The sequence below is a fragment of the Apostichopus japonicus genome, chromosome 4 (genome assembly GCF_037975245.1).
Source record: "Apostichopus japonicus isolate 1M-3 chromosome 4, ASM3797524v1, whole genome shotgun sequence".
NCBI classification, from domain to species: Eukaryota; Metazoa; Echinodermata; class Holothuroidea; order Aspidochirotida; family Stichopodidae; genus Apostichopus; species Apostichopus japonicus.
The window spans coordinates 28,498,468-28,512,436 of record NC_092564.1 but is presented as its reverse complement, the minus strand read 5'-3'; the positions used below and the strand labels follow the sequence as shown (position 1 = coordinate 28,512,436).

The window sequence follows — 13,969 nt, the reverse complement described above, 5'->3', positions numbered from 1 at the left end:
ACAATTTTGATGTACATGGTACAACTGCAGTCTTAGTAGCAGCTTGATGATTTGATCTTAGTGAATTTCAATATGCAATTACAAAATCTCTTCACAATCCAGTTTTGTTAGCTTGACTGGTCAAGTATTCTTTTTGAAAAATAACAATATCAAGATACCAATATCAAAATCTTTACAATATTTTGTTATTTCTTTGATACATGCGATGGACACTTATTGAGAGTGTGTGCGTGATAAACTTGAAATTTGTAGACAGCAGCTGTGGATGGTCAGCCGTGTACTTGTTGTGGGTGGGGGAGGGGGTGGGGGGAGGTGGGAATATGTGTACTATCATTGCTACAAAGGTAAAGGAGTGGGCAATACCAATCTTTGGTCAAGAACACTTCCAGCAACTTAGTAACTAACAGTACAAGAGTGACAGTTTCTTACATCACTTCAGGGACATTCTATTAATCATCTTTATAACTGAGAAATCTTTCAGCTACTGTATAAGTCGAGAAAGCCAATAAACATGTTTAAACTCTGTTGTTGTAGTTGTTGTTGTTATTGTTTTCCTGATACAACAAGTCAGAGAAAATATGCTTCTACTGTAGCACCAAGACAACAACTCTCGTTCTAAATTTAAACCAAAACAATAATGACTAAACTATGGAATTAAGGGTAAACAGAATTGTTCCAGAGTCAGCTTCAAGTAGTTTCTATAGGCAGCTGGGCGGGCGATAAGGAAATCTCGCAAACATGCCAATGTTGGTTATTAAACAATTATTTCTGCTTGTTCAAAGTGCTCTGGGGCCAAGGTCAGAAAACTGGTTTACAATCCACGGAACCAGTGTGCTTGGAAAAAAGAACCCTGGGCTGTCAGCCAGGAAAGTCTATGGTTAATTGAAAACATCCATAGCTTGATTGGAGTCTATTATTTCACAATGCAATGTCTGATAGATGACAACCCCTTCCTGAGTGTTATAGTATTGAATTGACTGGGACACGTTCTCTGTCTGACACATGCCCGACTGGCTATACTGGATGTCTCCATGCCATGTCTCCATGATGTGACAGGACAAAGTGCATTCACTGTCTTTTTAAAAAGGTTCACTGCTCCAGTTACTCCCGAGATTGTTACAGAAGCTCACCGAAATGGACGAGAACAACGTCCCATCCTGGAGCGCCTTCGAAAAGCTATGCATGAGGCAAACTAAGTTTTCAGAGTTACTATGGAAATAGAATCCCTAGTTTAGACAGGATACAAACAAAACAGTTAATGTCTGAAGCCCGTCACACAAATACCAAACAATATCATCAGGAGCGAAAGATGAGGACAGTGATTGGACCGACCACTTCATCTCCCATGATACCAGCCAAAAAACATGATAAGTTTGCTACAGGGCTACGGTACCTAACATGTTAGGGGCTACTCAGTACTGTACAGGTCTAAATTCGTAATCGGCAGACTGATTGCTGCTGACCTTTTCATCTCTGCCTTGATATACCATACATCGAGGGGCTCAACGGATCTCAAGTTAGACAAAGCATGAGAGGGGGAAAGACTTGCCACTTTCAGAGAGTTTTGCTACTTTTTACTGTTCATGGTACAGTATCCATCCCAAGCCTACTGTACCTAGCCCTACTGTACCTTCAGAATACCTGATCACATCTTCAACACTTAACCTCTCAATGAATGCAACAAAGCTTAGGAGACCTCATTTCTAATTTTAAAAATATTCCTTCAGAGCAATTTTATACGCTGTAGCTTTAATCATATTACATAAAGTTGCGACATAATTCAAAGTTTTGAAATACAGTGACCACAAAGCTGTGATAATCATTTTATTTTTTTATTTATTCAAATTAATATCACTAAGGTTTTATAACAGTTTTAAAATTTGTTGCCATGGGATTTTGTTTGTTTGTAGTATACAACAGTATTCAAATAGTGCTGGAATGTATACAAAACCAATGCGGAAAACAAACTGTTTTTATGGAAAATCTCCACTGGATTGATTGTACAAACTACTTTTATTCTTCCAAACTTCAAAAGATCGGGTGAAAGTACTGCATTTTACTGTGTAGGCATGAAAATAATATGCTGCAGGATCCTCCATTGATAACAAGGAAACTTTATGAGCAAAAACCTTTTAAGATCCACTGTAATGTGTCAAAGCTCTCCCAAGAGACAGAAACCAGTCATGCAAATTTGGTTTAATGATTGGAAACTGGGTCAGCTGAAAACAGACTGTGAATGCTGGATTACAGGAGAAAAGTTCTCCGTCGCCAAAGCTTGCTTTCATAATGAACCCACCATGGAAAGAATCATTTATATTCGTACCAAGATTTCCATACAACTTTTTCAGAGTTTCAATTGTATTTTCAGCCCCCCCCCCACCGACTCCATTTTAACGACCTTATGATTTCCTCTTTGAATAAAATTTTCTCCCGGCGGCGGTCGCTTTTTGAGAAGCCTCGCATTTGACATTCACATCACACAAGCTAGTCATCACATGTTTGGCAATGACTTGTATGTAATATTGGTATTCATCTTAGTTTGACTGTTTTCTCTGCAGGTAACTTGTCTCAAAAGACACCGTATTACTCCAAAGCTACTTTGAGTCCAAGGATGGTCCCAATCCTGCAACAGTTACTAACATACTGCATACAGACTGGGTATCTGGATAGACTAGATAATATTACATCCAACGAAGAAGCTTCTGGGCTTGGCCCTTATGTACTACATATCATTATAAGGTCCATCATTATTGGCGCCAAACTTTAATTAGCATGCTAAAAAATTGCTAGAGGTCTTTAAAAGTATAACTTCCCTGGTGGTACTGGGCCTCAAATTTATCTCCAGGCATTGTAGGAAAAATTGACAAAAATAGAATAGACCAAAAAAACCTTGACGGAATATCTGTTCTGTTATTGGATAATTAAAATATCCTGTACTACAGTACGGAAGGAATCTGGAATGGGTATACAGTACCCAAGTTTGCCTGAATATCAGCAGCTAGGGTTGAGCGACTATAAAATATGTGTTGACAAACCTGAGTGAGGTGCATAAGGTTCCTGGAGTTCTGTGGGCGTATTGCCAGTTTCTGTACTTTCGTTAGTCCAGTCTCGCTTGTCCAACATTGAGGTGTGAGATGCAGATGATAAACCAGCTTTGTGAGTTTCTAACAGAGAGGAGAAAAGAGAACCATTTTTACTGAATGTGATGCATGGGAATACAACATTTAACTTACAACAGTGAAGCCAAGTTTGTTTAATAACTCTGGCATGGGACTTGACTTTATCAACCACAAAATATCTACTCCTGTTTCAATCTCCTTGGACGACAAGAGCCTTGTTGATGGCGTCCTGGTATCTGGATAACTTTAATATTTCTATCAGTAACGTACACCTATAAAAAAAACATTGACAAAAGGAGTAATTTTGTGTACTACATTCAATCTGCTAGGGCCTGCACTTGCAGTACTTACAGTACTTAATCTATGAACTAGTACTTTGTAAATGCTAAATGGTGTCACATTTCTGAACTCCCTTGATAGACTATTCAAGTTGTTGTCAATATAAACAAGGAAGTTTGTAATGATTATAATGATGGACCCACACAAAGCTGTTGATGGCATAGTTCAAGTACATCTGCTTAATCATTTACCTTTCAATTCCATATTCCCCTCCTCTATCCTCCTTCTCACACCTACTCCCCCTCTACTTATATCCATCCTTTCCTTCTGTGCACCTTCTATTTGCACACATCTCCCACCTCCCCCAACCACTTTCACTTTATAGTCCCGAACATAGTGACTAAATTATTTGATGAGCTCCCACCTTAATGTACAGTACATAGCATGAAATCATGAAAGTTAAATAAACGTATAACTGTGCATATTAACAGGACTACTTTGTACGATCGTACATGTGTCCATGAGAGATAGTCCGGCGAGAGGGTAAAAAGTTTCGGCACTCTTGAATGACAAAGACATAATAGCAGACTGACAAGAGTACATACAAGCAGATTGACATGCCATTTAGTTGACATTTGAGAATAGAGCTGATGTAGAATGCTGCAAACTTTATGACACTTTAATAAGTGTAGGTAAACTCATCTCCTCTGTTAGAACTGGTTTTACAACCCTCCAATTGCCATTATCTGCAGTATCTGTGTCATTTATCAGACTCCGCACTCCACAGGAATGTTCACTGTTAAAACGATCAACAATCAATGCTGACTCCTATCAAACATTTTAAGAGAAGTATCGGTAAATGTTTTCGTTGGGCAAATAAGAAATGACACAATTATCGGCTAAACCCTGTAACATGCAAAACTGAGTAGTGCATAGTACACCGACTTCTAACCTCCCCACAGTAGGAGCTGAATGAAGGATGGTCATCTGACACATACTTTATGCAACAACATCAAAGTAGTAAACGAACTTCAAGGATGACCTAAGGCCGAATTTTAGCCTTAATGAAATTTTGAGTCCTGAAATAATGTATCCACACTACATCTATAAGCTAATTCTGGATATCAAGATATTCCAGTTATTCACCTTAATGTTAAAAATATGTTAAAATCTCTGTAATACTTCCTTTAAGGCTAAATTGATGATGGACTCAGCTCCTCTGTGTAGGCCTTAAATGTTTATTTCTAATCCATTGTTTGACAAATTCTACCAAACTCAACCAAAACGTCTTTTCCAGCTTTAATATTCTTAGTACTGTGAACTCGTCGACTACTTCATTAACCAGTAGAGCTTGCACTGTTGAGCACAACATCGAAAAGTGATTAAATATAGAAAAGATGGATTTTCCTTGACAAGATGTTTCAAACAGATTGTGGATATGCTTCTGATTCACCTTTTTATAGTTCATCTTCATATTTAACATCTCATCATCATGAGATTCATTTGTATCATTCTTACTCAATTTTCTTTCAAATCGTGAAGAATATGAGCTTAAAAGTGTCTTTAATTTGATTGTTGCCAAACACTACCAACACCGACATCAAAGTAATTATTCTAAGAATCACAGATCAAAACAATCATAAAACTCTAAATGGGATCACTCGCTCTTAAATCCTGAAATAAAAATATATTTCGGTGCCTTAAATTAGGAGTGTCTTGTACTTAAAATCATTGTAAATCTTTTCTTTTTTAAATATATTATTCTGCAAATGTTTGGTAAACTTGCTGCTAGTTCCAGCTTTACCTTCATCTTGGGGCCGCTTGACAGGATATCTGCTATATGGTGGTGGTGGTGATTCTACAAGAGAAAAGAGAATAACAATTTTGTATTTAAATATAAGATGATTTAATTTAATTTATTTCGATTTCTAGGCATATCACTCCTATTAACATAATCAAGATGAGTTTCAGCAAGAAACGAAAACCCTATCCTCTTCTCCCCACTGATTACAGATTACGCATAAATTAGATAGTTTAAACTCAGGGCATTCTGTTGATTAGAGGAGGACTACACCTTGGCCTTTATCACGGTCACTCTCCTTACAAGTTTCCAGATGCGGTTTTATTAATCTCGTGAGATAAATGCTGTTTGTCCAAGCCAAAGTCATTAAATTTAGTCTCAACTTTTCCCTTATCGTTTATTCCGACATATTTTGACGCCAATAAACTTTCTTCCCACTTGTGACTCGAAATCATTCGCTCAGAAACAGCTTGCTGCAAAAACAAGGGACTGGCCACCATTTTTCCCTCCCTATCATCGGTTTAACACCGTGTCTCTATGCACTTTTCTCCAGGGAATCGACATCAAAAAATAAACGCCTCATCTACATCACTCATGCATGCCTGAATCTCATTTTTCGACTGCCGTACTCTCCCTGCGGCAAGCTATTGTACACACTTCAATTTGCTTGTGCAGAGAGCTACCTACCCTACTACACATTGATTAGTGATGTTTTCTTGTTGGTAAGAGAGGGGTTTTTTGACTATGCTTGATTGCATCCCTTCATGCATTTCACCATCTCTGGCCTTTTCCGAGTTTACTGTTTAAGGTTATTCAATATTTTCATATGCATATTCTCCGCATGCTGAGGCCACGCATGCAAAGATTATTGTGTATAGCACAGGATATATCTCATTCATCATATATGATGGGCACAACGCACTGCAATGTAGCATACACAGTACTACGCACAGTAAACTATCAATGCTAAGAACTGGTAATCATTTCAACCATTTAGATATCAACATGTTGTACAAAAGAAGTGCAGACCATAATTTTACAGCTTATCTGGTTACATTTTTTTCAAAAGACTAAAAGAAAAGACTCGTTTCCTTTCTCTAACAAAGTTTTTTATGAGGTTACAGACATTTCTCTTCTTTATGGTTACATCCAATGTGAGCTAGAGCCTAGAGCTTAAATATAAATAGTTACAATTTGTGGTACAACATGTTGCAACAACATTGTTGATCTCATTGATTAGGATTTTGAATCATCTACTAGGAACTGAAATAAATGATCAACTACTTGGCCATAATATTGAACCTTTATTTTTCTTATCCATTTTTTGGGGGGGGCTTTAAGGCGTAACACGTACGTGCATGTGCAGCGTGAATTTTGAAACACTGTACATTGCGAAGAACATAATACATTGAATCACAACAGATCTATATATGTGCAGGGTGCAGTTTTCTCTAGTTTCAGCGGTGTTCCTTCCCATCCATCCCAACAATTTTTACTCTTACTGTCCTCATTCTAAGTAAACTCTCTTCACTTTCAAACAAATAGATCTTGTTGGCAAGCTACCTTCTTTTTTTTTACTCTTGATCAAACAAGCTTTGGATTTTTCCTGCCTTCCTCTGGCCTCTTTCAAAAGACATTTTTCAACAGTCCTTAGAAGAGCGGGCTAATTTAGATTGGGAGGAAGGTAAAATTGATGGAAATATCAGCGACCTCTAACCCCAACACCAACCAGGGAGTCCTATGAGGTCAGAAATGTTTATTATCGAAAATTCAACAAAATTACCTTTAGGCCATTTTACAGATATGCCAAGCACAAATATTTTAAAACAGCTTTTGAGTGGAAAATTTCGTCATAAATGATGGGACTTGGGATTATGATACCATCAGGAATTTGCCTTCCATAAAGTATAAGGCAAGCTGGTTGAAGAGAAGTTACATAAGACAGCTTGAGTATTCCACGCCAGTCCAATAGTCTCCCCCCCCCCCAACCCTTGCATTGCTCCCTCTAGGTTAATGGTCTTGAGTATCTAAGTTAATGGAAATGTTTCTCCAGTAGAATATGAGGATAAAGTTAACAAACACTGTAAGAGTATCAATGCAATGGATGATCTTCACAAAAATGTAAACTAGCTTCACTGTGAAGCTGTATCTCTCGGCTTCACGATAAATCAGTCTCTGTGAGCTTCACAAAAAGTTATATTACAGGGCTTCACAACTAAGCTATATCATGTGATTCACAACAAGGCTATCACAGAGAGGTTCACATTAAAGCTAAATATATTTATATATGTGTGTGTATTTCATATATGGATATATGTGGATATACATATGGATACATATATCCATATATATATAATATGTGGATATATATCCATATATGTATGTATGATGTTTATATTATCTGATATGTATATATTACTATATATACTATTCTGTATAAGGGAACACTGTAACATTCAAACCTGTATCGGTAAACAACATACAAATTAAGCTGTTAAGTAGCAACCTTTACTAGCAAAGAAAATTTGTCAAAATGCAATAAACAACAAAAATTCAAACTATCAAGTCTGCCATCCATCTCAATTTTCCTCAAATCTAAATGGAATATCCAAGCCCATTGTCAGCATTGCTATAATACCAGGGCATGACATTTTCAATTGGAATAACTTTATATTATCATCTCTCTGAGGATCACACAGGCTCCAAACTGACTGTGAATTTACCAAGTAGGCTATTAATTTTCCTATTACTTCCTCCAAAACCTTTTCAATGGACATGGTTAACCACATTGATTTCTATGAAGTTTGAAGACACACAGGTCAAGTTAACTTTCCATCGGTTACAATGTGCATCATCAGTGGAGCCACTCGGAATAGCAGAAACAGGGCAGCTTGATGACTAAAACTATTGAGATCCAAACAGTAATTTAGAAAATATCTGTTAGAGAAAAGAACTGACGTTTCTGTTTATAGCAAAACTGCAAAGGTTGAGACTGAATGGATCAATGGTTTCTGTTGGGAAGTAGCTGCAATTATCTTAGCATGTGTAGTAGGGCTGTCGCAGTCTAACTACAAAAAAATCAGAGAGCTCTCCCGGAGTTGTAACTAAATTGCAAACACATCTAGGAATATCATTTACATTTTATAGTTGAATTTATTTGTGAAGACTTTTGAGAGGTTGAATGTACATGTAATGTTGCAAGTGCCAAATTTGATGATCCTGTATACACCCATGTAATGTAATGAAGAAGAAGAAAAAAAACTCAACATAATTTTTATTGAATGGGAATGGGGGGGGGAGTAATGAAAGAATGGGTTGGGGGATGGGGGAAATGGAGAGGGGGGTATGGAGAGGGATAAACAACAATATGTAGGTGACCTTCCAGCCTTTGTCACGACTGACCAAGAAATATAGACAGGTTGTGGTCAAAGATGAAAATTGTTTAAATCCTGTGCTCGTGTGTTGAGCTAACAAACTCTCCATGGTTAATTGGTACGACAAACACGCGGTTCCCAAAAGTGGGGTAATTGTTGAAGAAAGACAAAGGAATTCAAATATTGTACAAGTCCCATTTCACCAACAAGACAAGTGGGGCATTTACCAAGTTTCCTCATCACCGTAACAGCAACAGGCATTCACTAATAACAACCAAGACCCATGTAATGTAAATAGCAATCAGATGATGAGGCACCAATCATCTTTTGAGGCCTTGATTAATCTTACAGTAGGACCCGGTCATATGCTCTAGTAACAATAGCACCACAACATAAAACACCTTCCTTCTTAAAATAAATGTCTGCCAACAATAGGCCCCAGTCCAAGTCTTTCACAACACCCCTCTATGATTTAAAGTTGGACAGAGTTAAACTGGGATGCCCATTAGCAGGACGTAATTAGTGCTACAAGTGTCACCCTCCTTTCATGATTTCGCCACTCAGTCACTCCTTCGATGTTTTGAGAAAGTCTTGCAATTCTTTCATAACATCATAAAGACTTAAAGGTTAAAGAGAGTCTAGACATTATGACTTTCAATAGCAGTCGACTATCTCGCGCGATACACCGATGCTTTTAAAGAAGTGACTCCACAATAATCTCTACTGCCTGTGAAAAACCCCAGAAAGTACAAAAGAACGCATTACAATAACAGGATGATAGCAGAACACAGACACCACACACAGGAATAAAAACCCACACTCAACTGTTGCAGTGTTAATTGTGCTCGTAGCAAAAAGTTTGAGCTTCAACGTAAATATAGCGGCGCCAACACACAAAATTGCTCGCCTCGCTTTCAATAGATGCCGAGCAGACACACACTGGCCTATCCTCGTTCGCGGCCGAGAAGGCTTAAGTGGAATTCAGTGAACGATAACTGTGGACTTCACGGCGCCTTTCTCAGGGCCAAGCAAAAGGGTTCGTTGGAAACTGACAACGACTTCGTAGTTATCTGCCCGTTTTGTGTTTTGGTGGTGGTTGGTTAGTTGAATGGGTTATAATTGGGAGAAAGGAAACAAAAAAACTAAACAGGGACGGGTAGGGGAGGGAGTCAATCAAAACTAGTTAATCATGATATATTTCTAAGAATCAGGGTGAATAACTGTTGCGAAGTTAGAAGTCAATGTCAGTTTAGTAAAGGAGCTGCTATGAGTGAGTATTCACTACGACAAAAAGTGCCACGACCCGAGTTTTATTTATTGAGATTGAGAATTTCTTCTGTATGTTGATATTTTCTGCTTCACTATAATAGAGGCAGCGACCCTTTCCTCGATGACCGATAAAAAATTTATGGCTCGTGCGTGACGCCTGGCAAGTCACAGCCTAGTTACCCGTATACTTAAAAACTGGAGGGGGAAGTACTTTCACAGAAATCTATACATGTGTGGATTAAGAATAAAAAAAAGGTTTATTCACATAATTTAAAATTGAAACAAACTCAAGGTAATGTTGAGCGCCTTCTTCCAGCCTGGAGTGGACTAACAGGGTGTAGCATTAAATAAAAACACAGGTATTAAATCCTTATGTATAATATAATACCCTACTTATCAACCGACCAAACATGTACCTTTTCAAGTAGCGATGCTCAAAAAGTACATCGTACTTAAAACCGTAGTAGGTTTTTCTTTCTAAGTTATTCACCTTTTAACTTGACATGTACGCCCTCAGTAGGTGGGCTACTGAATCCAGATAAAGGGAGATACGGGTGAGGGGGGGGGGTGATGCATACAAGAACTGCAGATTTTTTTGATGTGGCAGAAATTATCGACACCTCTCCTAACATTAGCATAGCGATTTTGTAATCATTACTTATATATTAGTAGACTGACTTATTGGGATATGGTCCAAACAGCTCCTGCAGGACCCCCACCGAAAGCCGTAACGGAATGCTTTGTGACCGGCCACAATGGTTACCGCTGCCTTGATCGAGGACAAGTGAGAACACAAACGGTTTGGACTACGTATAGCCACATAAATGATATGCTATAGGCCTCTACAATATGCCACATTAAAACTGTCTTGCGGCAAAATATTTTAAGCCAACACGTGCAGTGACGATCGAAGCACTCGGGCTAGTGTGGCAGTAACAGCGAGTTTGGTCTCGGTGTCTAGCATTATAGAGTGGCGACCAAGCAGCCTCCCCTACCCCCCCCCCTCCGGACAAGGAGACAGACTGAGCAAAATAATGAGGCAGATATGCATAATTTGTACTGCCTTGCCCTCCCTCCCCACTCCTAGAAATTTATCATGCAATCACTTTTGTTTTTTTCAAATGTCTGAAGCGAGGCGGTACATGCTAAGACGCTGTTATATAATTTACGACTGCTCATCGTTAATAATGTTCCCCTTAGTATTTTCCAATTGAGCTTGAGCACAATAATGTATGCATGGAAATGTTATCGCATCTAAGCGCCAACAAAACGTTAGTTTTCGTTCAGGGTCGACCGAAACATTTTTTTTAATTCGTTTTCAAATTTGCACTGATTTCTACGAGAAACAAACCTGCTGCTGTGTAGATTCATGTGCAAAAGCCCTTTTTTTGCAACAAAAATACCAAATCGACCAATCAAAGAGTGGTCGTGGACTTTAGTGGTAACTGAAGTACCCATCTGTCAAACCTACAATATTCTTGTACAAGAGACGCAAATCTAATTAAATCCACTGTGGAGGTTAGGTAGTCAGGAAGTAAGGCGGCCGTTCTTCCGTCAATGTTTATATCATTAGATACACTATCAGACATAACACTTTAATTTAACATTGCGACTTTAAAATACTATAAAATGTAAAGGTCTATTGGATAAAACTGCTCTGGCATGGATCTCCGATAAACGGCGTGTCCTGGACGATTGAAAACTGGATGTTCATCAAATCAACATTTGTCGAAACTGTGTTTGACAGTCAAGATGGTACACTGCTGGTAAGAAAAGTCGAAACGAAGAACCAACCCGTCCAGCTTCCAATTTCACAACTCTTCCCTTTCTTTGTGGTTGGTTCAAGATGACTGAGATTTATAAGTTTTAAATGTGGGACGCGGATTGCGCAAAAATCTGTAACACCTCTCGAGGGCCCAAAATTTAAGCAATTCTTTCCTTTGTTTTACGTTATGTAATTGGGGTTCGGTAACCATTAATTTGGGCCTTTTATTCCAATAGAGAGAACGCCAAAGAACTTGCTCTACTTGAACAGCATTGTAATACGCGCCATTTCAAACATTGTGTAATCTTCAATTCTTCATACGAATTTCAAAATTTATTATCATTCAATTTTGACAAACCTGGATAAATGCAATTTAGCGTGTTCGTCTTCAGTTACGTCACACTTTAGGTCGCCACGCAATGTTGTCAGTCGCATGTCAGTTGAATGCAAGTTTTCTGCACTTCAAATTCTCAGCAAAGGAGCAATGTACGGTTTTAAACGAAGAAGCCAGTTAGTTTGACAAAACGGATTGTGTACTATTAATGTTATCATCTTGAACTTTTGCCCCAGTTCCCATTTACATAGTGTCTTGATAAAATGAGTCGCCGCCGCACGGTTCACTTGTAAACATGACAAAGTTCTGGTAAACTGTACCATTAGGCTGTATTGTTGACGATGATGATGATAATAACGATGATAATTATGTGTCAGGGATGTTTCAAATCCATGACAGCATGTCTCAGAGTTCACGGTTAAGTGGTTATTTAATTAGCTGACCAAATATGGGTGCATTTGAACGCAGTGAATAGAAACGCTTTTCGTTTTGGAAAGATTTATTTATAAACAATATCAGATCAGCAGAAGCTCTCCATCTGTTTGTGTAACATCAAAGTAAGAAGGAAAAAGCTACTTTGATTGCCAGAAGAGGTGCATATGGTTGTTTTAGGGGGTCACTGAATTAAAATTGATGATATTAACATGTCTTTACAACTTTGCTTGATATGTAACTGAAGACCCCATCTATGGTTCATGTCAAAATGAGAGTTATTTCTGTCGTCTGCACCTAGTTTCTCATCAGTGAATCAACAGATATCTAACCAAAACTTATACAAGCGTACCGTTCCAAAATGGCAACTTTCATCTCCAATTTCAACTTTACACTAAAAAGTGAAAATCTGTAGTTCATGCGTAACTTTTTAATGACCATTGACTAACATGATTGTTTACGGTTTGACTAAACATGTTATCTGTCAGGCTGAATGTATTGTCCCAGCCATAAAGAAAGGAAGTTGTAATGACAAACATGAAAGTTGCAATTAATGTATAGCGATCTATATAAATCAGGGTACAATGTATGTGTGGGGGGGGGGGGGTCGCAATACAAATGAAGTTTGCGTACAATTTGTAATTAGGTGAAGCGTACCTAAGAAGTAATTGATGCGGTGTCATGCAAACAACGTGCAGGCATACTATAGAACAAGCTTTACTATCCTCGTTTACCAATGTTTATACAGACACATACTTCTGGTATCAAACCTGCAGTAAAATGGTCTCAAACCTGCAGTACCTCTCTATTTTTAAGAGTAACATTTCCTGGTCAAGGCCATGTAAGGAGGCACATATCAGCTTAAGCTGTTTTTTTTTTATTAAGGTGAGTGTCAGATAAAGATTGTGACTGGTCATAATCATATGCTTGCATTTATTAAAACTAAAATAACATCCCGGGTGTTATGATTATTCTTACTTTCGATGTTATTCAAAGGCTTCAATCTGTACTGTTAGGAAGCAGGAAAGATAAACCGCACATTTTCAATTTGAAAGTTTCTTCATGATGTCAAATTTAGTTTCGGATTAAGATTCAAGGAAACGATATTTCAATGTTTATACGTCTATCATTACAAATGGGCCGTTCATCGTGTACAATTTCAAGAACAAAAAACACCCAATTAAACATACAATAACTTCAAACGACTAACGGAAATGGCGAGAACTTCTTTAAGTTGTATAAGGAGATCCCTCCAGATTAAAGTATAAACATACCCCTTGCAAAGCATTCGCCAGTCATTGTCACATTTACAATAACGACCGTGAAACGATTGAATGACATGTACGAATGTGCTCCAAGAAAACATCATTAATTGAAGGTATTTATAGGGTAGATGTGGTAGGCTCTAATCATTTACTACTATAGTAGCTATGTAACAAACCTAGGGCCGCAGCACTGACGTAAAAATACATACATATCAAATTAAACTATGACCGTGGTTTTATATCGCTATATACTTATTTTAATGTTACTGTCACAATGCAGAATACCTAGTTCATAAGTGGATGTTTATTGTTTCATTTTGAGGGGGTAAAT

At 38.0% G+C, this 13,969-nt stretch overlaps 1 protein-coding gene across 1 annotated transcript in view; it reads right to left on the bottom strand.

The window, feature by feature from the left end:
• Nucleotides 1-13,969, bottom strand: part of LOC139967053 (mothers against decapentaplegic homolog 6-like) — a 39,940-nt gene that overhangs the window by 24,258 nt on the left and 1,713 nt on the right. Inside the window, exons 2-3 of the mRNA XM_071970728.1 lie at nt 5,203-5,256; nt 3,036-3,164 (exon numbers count right to left, since the gene is read on the bottom strand). Coding sequence (XP_071826829.1) covers nt 3,036-3,164; nt 5,203-5,256 — 183 coding nt within the window. The remainder of the gene's footprint in view (nt 1-3,035; nt 3,165-5,202; nt 5,257-13,969) is intronic.